Genomic DNA, 17,101 nt, shown 5'->3' with positions numbered 1-17,101 from the left:
TGGGACTTCCGTTCCTGTCACACCTGTACATGAACGCAGGGTGAAGCGCCTCAGAATTGCTCCTATTATAACACTGTGCCCCTTCCTACGTGTAAATCCCTTCATCCACCAGTTTGCACTGGCCAGATGCCAGCTGTTTCCAAGAAATTCGCGCTTAAAATCACGCGCACAAAATAATCTGAGAGACTCTGTAAATATCTGTAACTACATGAAATAAATAAATGTAAATGTAATAATAAATACACGTACATGTAATGATAAAAAAAGAGGCTTTAGCAGATTAGATGACCAGACGTTGACTCCTTCCGTTTACTGGGGAACTTGCTATGTAGCATCAATTCTTTTCTTTCTTGGAGAGCAAGCTCAACACCTAGTCATCTAGCTGCTAAAGGCCTATAAATTCTCTCTGTGATCTATAAAGAGCTAGCCTCTACCAGAGCCACAGATTGACTTTTCAATAGACATAAACAGACATGTCTCTGGTTAAATAGATGGCTACTCTCTGTACTGTGCCTCAGCAAAAATGTCCACAGAATAATATCTGCGGCCCTGGTAGAAGACACTTGTACTCAAACTGTTTATTAGTGTGGCCCCCAGTAATACGGCACCCTCTGTCCCATCCCCAGTCAATTATTACACAGGTAAGGATAGGAGTGAACGGTATGATCTTATCTGTCGCGAGTGCTCTCTCACAATCCCACGTGCTGTGCACGTTTCCCCAGCCTTGTTGGTCAGTGTCCTGCCAGAATGTTAAAATTGACATGCACATGTCGTCAGTCCACCTCGTATTTTACGGTAGTAGACGGAAAGGGTTGCAACTTTCATGAATCTGCCTTGTTTATTTTTTAAATGGGTGAGGGCTGTTTTTTCGTCATCGGGATCAAATAATAGATTCTAGACTCTAAATATATAAATACTTATTATTATCAGTTTTTATTGTAATTATTATTATTACTATTATTATAAAGAGAGATTATAGCGAACTGTGGGTCTGGGCTTTTGGGCAAACCGATGTCGTAGGATGTTCCGTGCTTCATTCGTTTGAATCTAGGATTTCGGATCCTAGGTTGAATATGATGGACTTTGATATGTTTACCCGTCTCCCATCAAACCTCATGTATTCCATGGGACTGGTGAACCGTATCCTTATCTTAGTAGCATTTGGGTTTACTTACACAGTTGTGCAAAGATTAGGTGGATTTGATATGAAGGAGTACGCCTGCCCCTACTTTAGGCCTTTTAATTATTTGATTTACACACCAGCTTCCAAACGTCTATAACTTTTGATCTACCACTTTATTTCCATATATATGGTTGTAGCTATTTGCGGCCTTCAGACTCTCGTTTGATGTAGTGTAATTGATGAATTTATCCGATTCATTTTTGTTCGATTTATCTTTCGGCCATTTTTTTTTTATCACATCAACAAATGGTAATTTCATTGGTTTCGGTCGTTTAGAAACTCATTCGTTATGTTTTTGTATGTTTTGCCCTGATTCGCCCGTAATTCAAGTGATTATCAAAAAATGGCCTGAGTCGGTGACAAAGGAGGCGTACACCCATCAAGATAGCAGAAGACGTATTTACAACAATGGCGATGACCAAAACGTCCCTAGCTATGATTATAGCTACGGTATGCATGTTTTCGGATAATGTCAATGGGTCTAAAATTCTGCTTTACCCTTACGCTCACGTGTACAATTCTCGACTCTTAAATATGATGAAAATCGGACAAATGATGTCTGCGCGGAATCACAGCGTAACGATGTTGGTAGCTGGCAATGTGGGACCTGTCTTAGACAAGGTGCCGAAGGAGATCCATGTCAAAAAAATAAATCTCACCATCCCACCGCTCAACCTGTCGGGTGAAATGCTTATCCACAAGGTGAGGACAAATGCCTTTTATTTTGTTCCGCAGTGGCTGGAATACGGCAGAGAGATGATGGACGTACTTTTTGGAGACAAAACACTACTGGGACAACTAAGGTCAGAAAAATATGACCTCATGTTTCTTGACATCATAGCCCCCGAGGGCTTACTGCTAATGGATTATTTGAACATTCCCAGTGTTGGGTATTCTAATTTTGGATTTGACAATAACTGGGACATCAGTCCACCCATTAATCCTTCCTACATGCCGGACGCATTTTCGGCTTACTCAGAATACATGACATTTTGGGAACGATTAATCAATACTGTCAGTATAACTACAATGAACTTGATGAAAATACAATATCAGTCGCCTTGTGATGAGGCGAAGGTAAAATACAATCTCAACACTTCACTCTCCCTGGAAAGTGTGTTCACAAGATTGTCGCTGCTGATAGTAAATATCGATTTCGTCTTTGACTACCCTCGACCCGTCTTCCCTTGGGTAAAACCCGTGTCAGGCGTTCTTTTCCATCCTCCAAAACCCTTGCCTAAAGAACTTGATCAGTTCGTGGAATCATCGGGAGACGCAGGCTTCGTCATCTTGAGTTTTGGAACGCTGATACCTGAGCTTACGGCGGAAACAGCAGCAATGGTGGCCAGGGTTTTTGCGCGACTTCCCCAAAAGGTTATATGGCGAAACACTAACTCTAACATCTCGGGACTAGGAAATAACACAAAGGTGTTGCCATGGATACCACAAAATGACCTCTTGGGTCACCCCAAAGCCAGACTCTTCATTACTCATTGCGGTGTAAGCAGCTCGCACGAGGTTCTGTATCACGGGGTTCCTGTTGTTGCTGTTCCGCTCTTTGTAGATCAATTTGGTCACGCAAGAAAGTTAGTTGAACGTCTCGGTATGGGGGAAGAACTAGACTTCTTTAATTTCACCGAGTCTGCCTTTTCTGGCACTGTTCTAAATGTTTTAAACAACCCTAAATATTTTAAGAACGCTAAGCGTGCTGCAGCTACTGTTCGAGATCAGCCGATGGATGGGAAAGAGGCTCTGATGTTTTGGGTCGAGTATGCCATCAGGAACAACGGAACGCTACATTTTCATTCTCAGGGGATGGAGAGACTTAGTTGGTACCAGTATCTGCTGCTCGATGTTGTTAGCGTCCTTTTCAGCACTGTTGTTACTGTTGTTGTTTTGGTATACCTTATTTGTAAATTGGTATGCCGACATGTCACGAAAAAATGGTTTCCATCAAAAAGAAAAAACAAAACCGAATAGGCCATCTGTTGAGAAATGCCTTGCTTTTTCATTATTATTCCTTCAAGACTGATGAGTGTAATGTTTTGTTAACGTTTGTTCCATGTCCTTGTGTACCTATTAAGTAAATAACAATTCATAATTGTAAGAATTTCCTTTTTAGTCTTTGAAGAAGCATTTAAAGTCAAATTTTGCAACGAAATCTGACCAAACGCCATCATATAGTTTCAAATAATTATAACTTGCAGTAATACCAAAAGACTTCGTTTCATATTTCCGGAAAAAAGGATATATGAAAGGATTTTGCTGCTTTCTTTCTGTGCCTAAAATAAACCTCAGCCATCTCTTTAAATAAGCATGCATTGCGCCTGCAGCTATACAGCCATACATGGGAGTAAGAGTGAGGATAATGCAATCCACGCGCTGTGCTACGTCATTTAGCCGATTCTACCCCACCCCCGGAACCCCCCCCCCCCCCCGGAACCCCCTCCCTCCCCCAAGACAATTCTCCCTGGGAATCCCCCCCCCCCCCCCAGACAACCCCTTATCCCAGGAAAGAAAAACACAGCCTTTCAATGATCTTTTATACATTGCACATATTAAATTAACTGCATATTTTACTGAATATAAGAAAGAAGACAGAAAATGAAGTAAAAACAAGGATTGGCTATTAATTATAAGATTCAGGAGGCTCACTTGCGCACTTAAACAGACCTGAGAGGCAATCTTAAATTTTAGATGCTATGATGCAAATTTTACAAATTTGCCATTACATGTCACTTTTTAATCAAACAAATACTTCCATTTTATAAATTTTTCTAAAAGTAAGAAAAATTAATTTTATCTACAGGGGTACCTTTCACTTGATATTAGTGAGTCTTCTGAATAACAGGTTAAGTAAACAATAGGAATAATGAAACTAGACAAAGAAAAGAAGTTCCGGGTCAAGTTTTTTTCCACGAATTTATCGCTGAACATTACGAAAATGTGCACAGAATAGCCAAAGAAATATCTGTAATTATCTAGTGATTACCGCGTACAATTTTCTGTGTGGCTCTGGTAGAGGGTACAGTTGCACTATGCCCACTCTTATTGCTCGCTTAATATAATAGATTATCAGTGTGTCCTCCAGTAGTATAGTGCCTTCTGCTCCACCCCTAGTCAATTTTTAAACAGGTATAAACAGGAGCGAACTCTACGATGATCTGCCGCAAGTCCTCTCTCATAACCCCACGTGGTGTTCATGCATATCGTGTTTCTCTGTGTCTTGTCTAAATGTTAAGCCAAAGACATGTAGAGTGTAAATGGCTAGCGGTTAAACTGGCAAAGAGGCCATTCAGAATAAGAAGAGCCGAGTGCTAGCTAGGCCACGACCTAAATATGGCGGACCTACATAAAAGGAAGACTGCTTAATCCTGTAATGGTCTCTCCGCCTCTCACACGGCTCCCCACGCGTCGTCTCTCGACCGGTTGAATTGAGCCGAGATTTAATTACTCTTCCCCTGCAGGGATGGCGCGTGGGGAGGCGTGTGAGAGTCGGAGAGACCATTACAGGATTAAGCGGTCTTACTTTCACGTAGGTCCGCCATATTTAGGTCGTGGCCTAGCTAGCACTTGGCTCTTCTCATTCTGAATGGCCTCAAATAAAAGCGGGCGAAAAGATCGAGGTGCAAGGGAAGGGTGAGGAAGGAGACGAGCCTATTTGGATTGTGGTATTTCATTCGTATCCTGATTGTGCCTGTGATATTTTTGAAGAAATAAGAGCTGATTATTGTCATCGGGGATCATTTAAAAAGAGGCAAGCGATCAGCGGGCCTGGTCTTTCAGGGGAACCGGTATTGTAGAAATTTAATTATTTGTTTGAATATTATGGACTTCGAATTTTTACTCGTTTCTCATCTACCCCGATATAATAGGTGACTGATAAACCGTAGGTTTATCTTGGCAGGGGCGTACATATACATGTAGCTAGATGTTGCAAAAGAAGACAGTCACAACAATGGCGATGGCCAAAACGTCACTAACTTTGATTATAGCTACGGTTTGCATGTTTTTGGAGAATGTCAATGGGTCTAAAATTCTGCTTTACCCTTACGCTCACGTGTACAATTCTCGACTCCTAAATATGATGAAAATCGGACAAATGATGTTTGCGCGGAATCACAGCGTAACGATGTTGGTAGCTGGCAACGTGGGTCCTGTCTTAGACAAGGTACCGAAGGAGATCCATGTCAAAAAAATTAATCTCACCATCCCACCGTTCAACCTGTCGGGTGAAATGCTTATCCACAAGGTGAGGACAAATGCCTTTTATTTTGTGCCGCAGTGGCTAGACTACGCCAAAGAGATGATGGACGCACTTTTTGGGGACAAAACACTTCTAGGAGAACTAAGGTCAGAAAAATATGACCTCATGTTTCTTGACATCATAGCCCCCGAGGGCTTACTTTTAATGGATTATTTAAACATTCCTAGTGTTGGGTATTCTAATTTTGGACTTGACAACAACTGGGACGTCAGTCCACCTAACAACCCTTCATACATGCCGAACGCGTTATCGGCTTTCTCAGAACAAATGACATTTTGGGAACGATTAGTCAATACTGTCAGCATAACTGCAATGAACTTAATGAAAAAATGGACTATGACGCCATGCTACGAGGCGAAGGTCAAATACAATCTTAACACTTCACTATCAATAGAGAGTGCGTATACGAGATTGTCGTTACTGATTGTGAATTCCGATTTCGTCTTTGACTACCCCCGACCCGTCTTCCCTTGGGTAAAACCTGTGTCAGGCGTTCTTTTCCACCCTCCAAAACCCTTGCCTAAAGAACTTGATCAGTTCGTGGAATCATCGGGAGACGCAGGCTTCGTCATCTTGAGTTTTGGAACGCTGATACCTGAACTTACGCCGAAAACAGCAGCAATGGTGGCCAGGGTTTTTGCGCGACTTCCCCAAAAGGTTATATGGCGAAACACTAACTCTAACATCTCTGGACTAGGACATAACACAAAAGTGTTGCCATGGATACCACAAAATGACCTCTTGGGTCACCCCAAAGCAAGACTCTTCATTACTCATTGCGGTGTAAGCAGCTCGCACGAGGTTCTGTATCACGGGGTTCCTGTTGTTGCTGTTCCGCTCTTTGTGGATCAATTTGGTCACGCAAGAAAGTTAGTTGAACGTCTCGGTATGGGGGAAGAACTAGACTTCTTTAATTTCACCGAGTCTGCCTTTTCTGGTACTGTTTTAAATGTTTTAAACAACCCTAAATATTTTAAGAACGCTAAGCGTGCTGCAGCTACTGTTCGAGATCAGCCGATGGATGGGAAGGAGGCACTGATGTTTTGGGTCGAGTATGCCATCAGGAACAACGGAACGCTACATTTTCATTCTCAGGGGATGGAGAGACTTAGTTGGTACCAGTATCTGCTACTCGATGTTGTTGGCGTCCTTTTCAGTACTGTTGTTACTGTTGTTGCTTTGATATACTTTTCATGTAAGGCGATATACCGATATATCTCGAAAATATGGCCTCTATCAAAAAGAAAAAACAAAACCGAATAGTTGGACATCAATTTTTTTCATCAAAACTGAATAGAGCAATGTTTTGTTGAAGTGTTTCACATTGTCGCCTATGAAATGAATATTAATATAAAATGAATGTTATATAACTGTTAGAATTCCCTTTATGTATTTTTACTTCTTAAACGTAAATATGCAGTTGAAGTGAGGTGACATGTTTAAAATCATTGCCGCTTTCCTTGTCCAAATGTCGCCATACGGTTTCCAATAGCCTATTTTAAACACATAAGTAGAAATACCAAAGTGTATCGTTTTATAATTCCCGAAAAATATTTGAACAGATATTTTTTCTGTGCCATATATAAGACTCGGTTGTTTTTGGCCAACTTTTGAATAATCATACTATTGTGCGCCAAACAGTGATGCGTCATACATAACTACGGCATTTGGTGGAAAAGTACGCACTGTAGGGACCCATAAATAGGTCAAATTTACTTCCAGAATTTTGGAGAAGGTGCATTTAAAAATTTTTTGACTGACCAATTTGGCTGACCAATAAATTAATTTGGTTTATTTTTTTGGCATGTGGACTATATTTGAGTCAAATAAGCAACTAGTATTAATTATATATATTCATTGCAGGGAATCTATGCTCGCTTCAATATTGCTAGACGATAGCCGAAAGTATTAATATTATAGTCATGTACCTGTGTATGGACTTAGGTGCATATGCAGTAGACATATAACATCTCTGAGGAAACTTGATCCTTTAGATGAGAAAAGATAGTGATAATGTATTAAATAAACAAAATCTTTACAAATAGTTCCAATTTGGTTGCTTTTATTTCTTGGGGGAAAAAATAAAGCAATCGTAAATTGTGTGTTTGAAGACTAAAATATTTTTTTTTTTACATTTTTACATTCTATAGCTCTATAGGAGAGCAGTTGGTAAAAGACATGGCTGACGTTCCATCCTTTTCTCCTTACATCACCAGATGTATCATGATTTACATTTATTTCAGATGTTTTCATAGTTCTTTCTTTCTGCTGTTGTATCCCTTTCCATTTATTTTTTAACAACCTTTTCTAAAATTGCTTGTGGGAATTTGTATCTAAACAAACTGGTATAAAGCACCTTGGGATTTGGTGTCATTTCATCAAGTGCTGTTCTGCACCGTGGAAATATACAGGCCATACATTGGACCCATGCAATACGTAGGCAGAACATATTTGAAAGAAAGAGGAATTGTTAATACAGAACTGAACACATAATTCTGTTTTCTCTTCTTAATTTTGAAGTCACACAAGAACAAAAGCTTTTTTAAAATCTGAACAACTGATAAGTTGTGATGACCGTATTTCTTTTTGCATTGTTGTTTTCATCCAACCCCACTATAGAACTCTTAATATCTGTGCTGTTCAGTTTCATTTAGCATCCCAATTTCCTATTTAACTAAACCATGTAAATACATAGCTTTGAACATCTGAAATGCGACTGGATTGTAATCTTTATATTCTGTCTTGTTCAGCATCGCCCTCTTTGGGAGGATCTTCCTATACATTCTACAGCTGTCTATCCAAGCTATGTTCTTTACGCCTTCCTGGTTCTCAAAGTCCAGCGTATTCAGCTGAAAGTTTACGAAATGGAACACTATCCCGTTGGTGTGGGTGCAGTTTACACTAATTGGTTTCGGCAGGACTTTCACATCCTCCTGAAATGAGATATTGTGAACATTAAATTTATGATCCAGATAAGTAGCAATATTTTTCTGGCTATACATGAGCTTAAAATATTTTTGTCAGCAAACAAATTTTCTGTTTAATTTCTATTCAGTGAGGGTGAAAAATATGTATTCCAGCATGGCTTCTTGTACATTCAACAGTGACATCATCCTTTACGCCACTTTTCCTTTAAAAAAAGAAGCATTTCTTCCAAACTCTGCCAGCGAGCATTCAACTTTATTACATTATATATATCACAATGTTCTAGCTTACCCCATACAGTTTCTTTGCCTGTGACAAACAGTGTGCCAGACAGAACATGATAGCCCTGGCATTCCTCCTGTCATTGGGCCAGGTGTCATTGTTCAGGAACACAAAGTTGTGAACATGTGGAAACTGGTATTCTGGTGTCCAACCTGCAACAATAGAATAAAGAGCATTTTAGAAAAATAAATACCAATATAAATGTTATTTTAATGTTATAAATGATATAAATTCAGACAAAATGTTTCCAAGCTTGGAATCCAAAAATTACCAAGTACTTGGTAACTGAGATCACTGAAAGAAGCAACACAAGTCAGAAATATTCAGTATGATAAGTCAAGTGACTAAACTACTACTAAAGCATACTTAACAAAACTGCCCTTTATATTTTATGACTTCACTCAAATACTTCATATTATATCAAATCTTACTGAGAAACTGAAAACATTTTACCGTTACAAGTATCCTCTCTCCAAACATTGTGTAGTTTAACATCTATGAGAGGTGACATGGGGTAAAAATCTGGCAAAACGATCGCCTTGCTACTGTCAATCATAGCCTCATCAGCAAACAATGGGAGGGGCTTATTTGAGGAGATCATGTGATCTGAGTGGGCCAATACATGAATGGGAACTCCTGGTAATAAAAATATAACTAAGATTTTATTTTATAGGCATTTATTCCTCCTTAGTATAAATTTGAATTATTTTGCTTATATTCTGTATAATAACGTTGCATACGCTTCTTCTTTTCTCTTTAATAACACTATGTATAAATCAACAATGTTCAAACAAACAAAATATTCAGTACGTACTTGAGCACATAGTTTATGAAATTGACTATACCACATCGTACTTAGCCATGCCAACTATATTAATGATAAGTTTACCTTGCGTATTGAAATGAGTCCAAGTGACATGGTCATGTGTATGTCTACGCTCTGTTAAAACCTGTGGATACTCTTCGACAGCAATCATGTCACACAGTCGTATCAGGTTCTCCAAAAGAGTTCTCCTAAAAATACAAAAATTATGTAGAAGTGAATAAACTGCATATTAAAATAAAACCAGTCAGAATTCACGATGTATATTTAGGCAGAACTATATCCAGGGATGGGGCAAATTAATGCCCCACTCCCCTCAATCTCCTACTTCAATTCTCATCATTTCACACAAATCTAGCAATTTTCTAAACCTTCTTTCACATTTTTTAACAGAGGCAATTTTTCCAAAGAAGGAAGCACCCCATGTGCCCCCTCATATCAAAGTAGAAGTGTTGGCATACATCATAAGCCCCATGGTGATCCCAGTCTCTGGCTTGTACTTCCAACCAGGGAGCCTGAAGTTAATTCTCTTAGGCAGCTTGTACGTGGCGGGGTTCCATACATTGGCTTGCATGATATACCGCTGAATTAGCTCATCCTGTGAAACAACAGCTGTAACATTACTGACAGAGCCACATTACAATTTGATGGAACACTACCAAGCCATATAACATACGTGTAAGTCATATTAATTCAATGAAATCACAGAAGTACATCACCAAGCTCAACTTACAAACACTCAGGTCTATTTCTAAACTCTATAATTTGGCAAATTATTTCAAAATGATGAAAAGTCACGGTACAAGGATACAAAGATAAATTTTTTTGTGTCAATAATTAGAGGGCTGATTTATTGGTTCAGATTCAGCTCTAAAACTGATTTACACTTTTTAATATTTTTTTCTTCAGTCCAATGTTTACAGAACTTTTCCCATTCATTCAGTGAACTCCATAAAAATGTTTCCTTCATTGTTTTTCTGATTCTGTAGGGAGCAGTCGTTACCTGTAAAGGATGATCCACTTTCCCGATAAGATCAGCTAATGGTTTTGGCTGACCCTCTATTACCTGTGTTTTAGTCAGTGTCTTTATTTGTTTTGTTCCTAAAATAACAAAATACCTGATACTATAAGGCATTAACACGAACAATGCAAAATGAATATGACCTGTGTCAAGAAATATTGTCATAAAATTCTGTTAATCTGTGACGGAGACGCTGTCACCTCTCTGACTAGGAGAGTGACGAAGCTGAACTTCAAAATCTCACGATTTGCCATGTATATGTACAAACATGTGAAAGGCAGATGATGTAATGTTGTGGTTATCTAGGATTCAAAATAATGAGATTTCTTTAATCCTACCACCAGGTAAACCCAATTATTTGGGGATGATGTGCTCGGTTGTCTATGACATTATCTATGTACATAAATAACCTTTAATTTTCTAACTTGGTTTGGACACTTATCAATAACTAAGATTTTAATCTTCAGAGGCCACCACTACAACTATGGTCCTCATGTGCCCCTATTTAAAGTCGTCGTTATTTTTATCTGACTTTTAAAGTTGCACCCTCTGTGGTGCATTGGATGTGCCTCTGCCGGTAAAGACTATATAACATTTGCTTATATTAAATCCATCTTTGCTACTACAAACCTTCTAGAAGATAAGTGTTCAAATTAAATATGTGGCGTTTCTGCTCATGAAAGTCTGGGTGGTCATTTGGATATGTCGGTTTGCAAAATCGTGGGTCATCTGGGACTGGAAGCGTCCACCTTATCTTCTCAACAGGGGGCGGCACAGTGGGATCCACCACTTGGATGCCTAGATTTAGGAGAGAACAACATTTTGGCAATTTTCATAAAATTACTGCATGCAGTCACATATTATTTATTTTAAACAAGGCAGCAAAGCTGTCAAATGTACAGACAAAGAACAGAAAATAAAGATGCAAATAAGTGAAAAATTAAATTTTCACAAAAAACTGTTAAATTGCCAGAAAAATTTACCAAACAGACTGCGTTGCCTATTGAAGCTGTATGTTAGACCCATGTTTCTTTCCTGTAAGTTTGAGAACAGTAAGTGACATGATTTCCCTTAAATGGTCATCATAGGAGCAGTGCCCAAAATAGGGGTTTCTTCAAATTTTGATGCAACATTACATAATGTTTAACAGCATAATGACAATCAAATGTTATTAATAAAATATTAGTAACATGGACATTCAGAAAATGTGACAAGCAAAAGTCTTCAAGATCATGGAACTTTAAAGTCACACCTTGAAAATGCCAATATGTGAAAAATTAAATTTTCACAAAAAACTGTTTAACTGCAAAAAAAAAAAAAAAAAAAAAAAAAAAAAAACCAAACAGACTGCATTGCCTACTGAAGCTGTATTTTAGTCCCATGTTTCTATCCTGTAAGTTTAAAAACAGTAAGTGACATGATTTTCCTTAAATGGTCATCATGGAAGCAGTGCCCAAAATGGGGGTTTCTTCAAATTATGATGCATCATCATCATCATTGCTCTTCGTCCCGCATGGGACATAAGGCCACAGTCACTTCTTTCCATTTGGCCCTGTCTTTGGCTACGTGCTGGGCCTGTCCCCAAATTATGATGCAATATTACATAATGTTTAACAGCTTAATGACCATCAATTTTTAATTATAAAATATTTGTATCACAGATATTCAGAAAATGTGACTAGCAAAGGTCTTCAGGCCCATGGAACTTCAAAGTCACGCCTTGATAATGGCAAAATGTAAACAAGACAGCACTGTTCTGAAATGGGTTTATTTCCATTTTTAACACTTTTTTAACATAAAACAAAATAAACATTTTACTGCCATTTTTATATGTCCAACTAAGAAAATTGATGAGATGGGAAAAGTATCAATAGAACAGTGTTAAATGTCCAATTTCCTCCATTCTGAGATTCTGAACATAGTGGATGATTGAATCTGACAAACTGCAATGATATGAGTTTATTTCCATTTTTGACACTTTATTACACAATACATGATAACAAGTTTACCATGTTTTTTACATAATCAACTAACAATGTTGTAAAGATGCAGGAAATATCAAACAAACACTTTTAGGCATCTTATTAGTTAAATAATGAGACTGTTAACATGCCTAATAATTAAATCTGAGGAAATGTGAAAAAACAGTATAACTTCTTAAGTAATGGCCCGATTATGCTTATTTTCGAACTCAACCTGCGTTTTAGTAAGATTGACCACTCCTGTGAGTATAATTACAATTGGCCAATCCGTTTTCCACTTATCATGTTATCGGTGCTGCATATATGCTGAAAAAAGTGAAAAAACAGCATAAATTCCCTAAAAGTGACCCGATCATGCTGATTTTCGAACTTGACCTGCGTATTATGAATATTCATCAGTTCTGTAAGTTTCAAGTCAAAAGGTAAAATGGTTTTCCACTTATCATGTTATCGGTGCTGCATATATGCTGAAAAAAGTGAAAAAACAGCATAAATTCCCTAAAAGTGACCCGATCATGCTGATTTTCGAACTTGACCTGCGTATTATGAATATTCATCAGTTCTGTAAGTTTCAAGTCAAAAGGTAAAATGGTTTTCCACTTATCGTGTTATCGGTGCTGCATACATGCTGAAAAAAGTGAAAAAACAGCATAAATTCCCTAAAAGTAACCGGATCATGCTGATTTTTGAACTTGACCTGTGTATTATGAATATTCATCAGTTCTGTAAGTTTCAAGTCAAAAGGTAAAATGGTTTTCCACTTATCATGTTATCGGTGCTGCATATATGCTGAAAAAAGTGAAAAAACAGCATAAATTCCCTAAAAGTGACCCGATCATGCTGATTTTCGAACTTGACCTGCGTATTATAAATATTCATCAGTTCTGCAAGTTTCAAGTCAAAAGGTAAAATGGTTTTCCACTTATCGTGTTATCGGTAAAAGTGCACGGCGACGGCGACGACGGCGATGACGGCGACGGCGACGACAGACGCAGATGATGGCTATATGTACAGACACATCTGTGTCTGTACATAAAAATACAGACAGTTTCTGGATTATTTTTTGGAATTCCCTAATGATACTGCAACAAATTAAGCCAAACAATTTAGAGGGAAATGTTACTACATGTGCATGTATTTGTATATAATGCTACTAATTGATTCTGATGAGGGTTTATAATACTCTTCCTAAATATTATGCATGGTGGCCAATGGTCAAGCGAGACCTTTATAAAACTTACATTCATTAGGTTTAAAGAAACATTAACCAATACATTTTTGAGGTTTTAAGATACATCGACCAAATAATGTGGCAGAAAAATGTGAAGCTAGCTACCTAGCACAAAATTCATGCCTTAGCACTCCTATTGACGATTCTGATATGTACTGTCTGTGCTAACGCATGAAAGCAGAGGCCTCAAAAGGTTGGAGATGAAAACCGGTTGCTGAACCAGCCGTGGTGCAGCAGCTCTCAAATTTTTATTTTACATCTCATCTCCTCAAGACGCACATTACTGTGAAGTCAACCAGTTTTCCCATCAACAGAGGTATCACTTTCCTTAATTTCATCTGTCTATCTACCAGTTTGACTGTCGTAAAATCATACACCCGCTATAAGCAAACGGAAACCAGGTACTCAGGTCAACTGCCAGTAACCTACTGCACATGAGCATAAGTTGTGGTCCACATGCTGTCTGGACTTGGCTGGAACGAGGAGCACTAGGCAAGTCACCCGCTCTTTACATTTCTGACACAATTAACTGAATTGATTAAAATGAAGTAGTCGAAATGGAATTTTCAACCATTTTTCATTCAAAATAAATGTTTATATTGTCATAAATACATTGTGAAAATCAAACAGAAGACCCAGTCTTTAAATAAATTCTGCTCATGCGCAGTAGGTTACCGGCCTTGCCTCATGACCTGAGTAGATTTGACCTGGTTTTCGTCTGTTTATAACGGGTGTATGATTTTATGACGGTCAAACTGGTAGATAGACAGATGAATTTAAGGAAAGTGATACCTCTGTTGATGGGAAAACTGGTTGGCTTCACAGTAATGTGCGTGTTGAGGAGATGAGATGTAAAATAACAAGGCAGCAAAGCTGTCAAATGTACAGACAAAAAGCAGGAAATAACAAAATTGGCTACTGTCAATTCTGATGTAAAAGTACATTATGTTAAACTGCAAATTCAACATCAAATTTTAATTATGCTCAACAGGTAATACCAATGTAAGTAAAATGTGTAACAAGCATAAGGCTTCAGGCCCATGGGAGTTCAAGTTCACACTTTGAAAATGTAAAACTTCCAGAAAAAGAAGTCAATTAGACTGCTTTTCCAACTCGAGCTGCATTTTAGTCCTGTGTTTCTTTTTTAAAAGTTTGACAATCATAAGTAATATGGTTTTCCCATGATGGTCATCATGGCAGCAATACCCAAAATTGTGTTTTCTTCTATTTTGATGCAATATTTCATAATGCTTAACAGCATAAAGACCATCAGTTTTTAATAATAAAATATACGTATCGTGGATTTTCAGAAAATGTGACTAGCATGGGTCTTCAAGCCCAAGGTGGTTCTAATTTAGTCACACCTTGAAATTGCCAATATGTCAAAAATTAGATTTTCACAAAAAACTGATTAACTGCCAGAAAAATTTACCAAATAGACTGCACTGCCTAATGAAACTGTATTTTAGTCCCATGTTTCTTTCATGTAAGTTTGAGAACAGTAAGTGACATAGTTTTCCTTGAATGGTCATCAAGGGAGCAGTGTCCAAAATAGGGGTTTCTTCAAATTTTTATGCAATATTACATAATGTTTAACAGGATAATAACCATCAATTTTTAATAATAAAATATCAGTATCATGTATATTCAGAAAATGTGACTAGTAAAGGTCTTCAGGCCCATGGAACTTCAAAGTCACAACTTGAAAATGCCAAAATGTAGACAAGACAGTACTGTCCTGAAATGCATTTTTTTCCATTTTTAACAATTTTTTAACATATAACAAAATTAACACTTTACTGCCATTTTTATATGATCAACTAAGAAAATTGATGAGATGGGAAAAATATCAATAGAACAGTGTTTAATGTCCAATTTCCTCCATTCTGAGTTTCTGAACATAATGAATGATTGAATCTTACAAACTGCAATAATATGAGTTTATTTCCATTTTTGACACTTTATTACACAATACACGATAACAAGTTTACCATCATTTTTACATAATCAACTAACAATGTTGTAAAGATGCAGGAAATGTCAAACAAACACTTTTACGTATCTTATTAATTAAATAATGAGACTGTTAACATGCCTAAGAATTGAATCTGAAGAAATGTGAAAAACGGCACAACTTATAAAATAATGGCCCGATTATGCTGATTTTCGAACTTGACCTGCGTTTTAGTAAGATTGATTACTCCTGTGAGTTTCATGACAACAGGCCTATCAGTTTTCTTTGAAATGTGTTAACAGCGTTGCATATATGCTGAAAAGTGAAAAAACAGCATAACTACTAAAATGGTGGCCCGATCATGCCGATTTTCGAACTTGACCTGCGTTTTAGTAAGATTGATTACTCCTGTGAGTTTCATGACAACAGGCCTATCGGTTTTCTTTGAAATGTGTTAACAGTGTTGCATATATGCTGAAAAGTGAAAAAACAGCATAAATTCTACAATAATGGCCCGATCATGCTGATTTTCGAACTTGACCTGCGTTTTATGAATATTCATCAGCTCTGTAAATATAAAGCCAAAAAGTAAAACTGTCTTCCACTTATGGTGTTAACGCTGACGACGGCGACGGCGACGGCGACGGCGACATCGACGGCGACATGAACGGCGACGACAGACGCAGGTGATGGCAATATGTACAGACACATCTGTGTCTGTACATAAAAATTTGAGAGCTGCCGCACCGCAGCTGGTTCGGCAACCGGTTTTCATTTCCAAATTTTCGAGGCCTTTGCTTTCATGCGTTAGCACAGACAGTACATATCAGAATCGTCAACAGGAGTGCTAACGCATGAATTTTCGTGCTACTAGCTACCCAGATCTTGTATCCACCGAGGCACGTCAGTAGAAGGTATCTTCAGCTTTCCCTCTCTCTTCCATATTTCCTTCCACCGTCTGCCATAGTGCTGCCTACAAAGACACACCGTCACTCGCATTTTTGGAGTACCTACAATTTAAAATGGTAAACAACAAACTAATGATTAGTACGAAAATCTGCTTTAGCAACACTGAGATTAAATATACTGTACTGTATTCTTATTTATCGTATGAGAGAGGCGTATGGCATCCAATGCCTGCAATAAAATTCTCAAAAAACGAAAAACGAATACAAAGATGGTAAGGAGAACAGTAAACTTACAATAGACACCTGCATATGTTCTTGACAAGCTCAACTTCTTCAAATTCTATTCACAGCCCGTCAACTTCACGTTCAACTTTGAAGTGGGCTATGACGCGAAGAATGGCAATTCATGGATGTTTGAATATGTTTCAAAACGCCGTGAGTTTACACATTCAACATAAAAAAGCAAATATTATATAAATAAGATCAATAAATTGAAACTGAATATTAAAAAACACCAAAATGAAA

General features: G+C 37.9%; 3 protein-coding genes across 4 annotated transcripts; 2 read left to right on the top strand and 1 right to left on the bottom strand.

Moving 5' to 3' along the window:
- The first annotated feature begins 1,504 nt into the window (after positions 1-1,504).
- On the top strand, positions 1,505-3,293 carry LOC106157944 (UDP-glucuronosyltransferase 2B1). Its single transcript, XM_013533750.2, has one exon. It carries the CDS (start codon positions 1,592-1,594, stop codon positions 3,161-3,163), a length of 1,572 nt encoding a protein of 523 aa, XP_013389204.2. The 5' UTR covers positions 1,505-1,591; the 3' UTR covers positions 3,164-3,293.
- A 1,193-nt stretch (positions 3,294-4,486) lies between these two features.
- LOC106157961 (UDP-glucuronosyltransferase 2C1) lies at positions 4,487-7,483 on the top strand. The gene has a single exon (XM_013533776.2). It carries the CDS (start codon positions 5,115-5,117, stop codon positions 6,711-6,713), a length of 1,599 nt encoding a protein of 532 aa, XP_013389230.2. The 5' UTR covers positions 4,487-5,114; the 3' UTR covers positions 6,714-7,483.
- Positions 7,484-7,584: 101 nt separating this feature from the next.
- On the bottom strand, positions 7,585-17,043 carry LOC106157963 (large ribosomal subunit protein mL37). 2 transcript variants are annotated; one of them, XM_013533781.2, is made up of 9 exons: positions 16,871-17,043; positions 16,547-16,678; positions 11,132-11,299; positions 10,484-10,581; positions 9,942-10,078; positions 9,547-9,671; positions 9,111-9,293; positions 8,667-8,809; positions 7,585-8,383 (listed from the first exon to the last, which is right to left on the bottom strand). In XM_013533781.2, the coding sequence occupies exons 2-9, from the start codon at positions 16,665-16,667 to the stop codon at positions 8,117-8,119; spliced, it is 1,242 nt and encodes a 413-aa protein (XP_013389235.2). In that variant the 5' UTR covers positions 16,668-16,678; positions 16,871-17,043; the 3' UTR covers positions 7,585-8,116. The 2 variants fall into 2 exon arrangements, with proteins under 2 accessions (XP_013389235.2, XP_013389236.2); XM_013533782.3 differs by having other exon boundaries at positions 16,880-17,034.
- Positions 17,044-17,101: the final 58 nt, after the last annotated feature.

Source organism: Lingula anatina, chromosome 7, assembly GCF_051362555.1.
Source record: "Lingula anatina isolate TDL-2025a chromosome 7, LinAna3.0, whole genome shotgun sequence".
In the NCBI taxonomy this organism is placed as follows: Eukaryota; Metazoa; Brachiopoda; class Lingulata; order Lingulida; family Lingulidae; genus Lingula; species Lingula anatina.
This window is presented reverse-complemented; position numbering and strand designations above follow the sequence as displayed.

Excerpts from the sequence above, each read along its gene's own strand:
- LOC106157961 (XM_013533776.2), top strand. The coding sequence starts at position 5,115 with ATGTTGCAAAAGAAGACAGTCACAACAATGGCGATGGCCAAAACGTCA.
- LOC106157963 (XM_013533781.2), bottom strand. The coding sequence starts at position 16,667 with ATGCGAGTGACGGTGTGTCTTTGTAGGCAGCACTATGGCAGACGGTGG. Across the intron at positions 9,672-9,941 it reads ATCACCATGGGGCTTATGAT|GAGAACTCTTTTGGAGAACC; the intron begins GTATGCCAACAC and ends TTGTATTTTTAG. Across the intron at positions 8,384-8,666 it reads AGGCAAAGAAACTGTATGGG|GAGGATGTGAAAGTCCTGCC; the intron begins GTAAGCTAGAAC and ends ATCTCATTTCAG.
- LOC106157944 (XM_013533750.2), top strand. The coding sequence starts at position 1,592 with ATGGCGATGACCAAAACGTCCCTAGCTATGATTATAGCTACGGTATGC.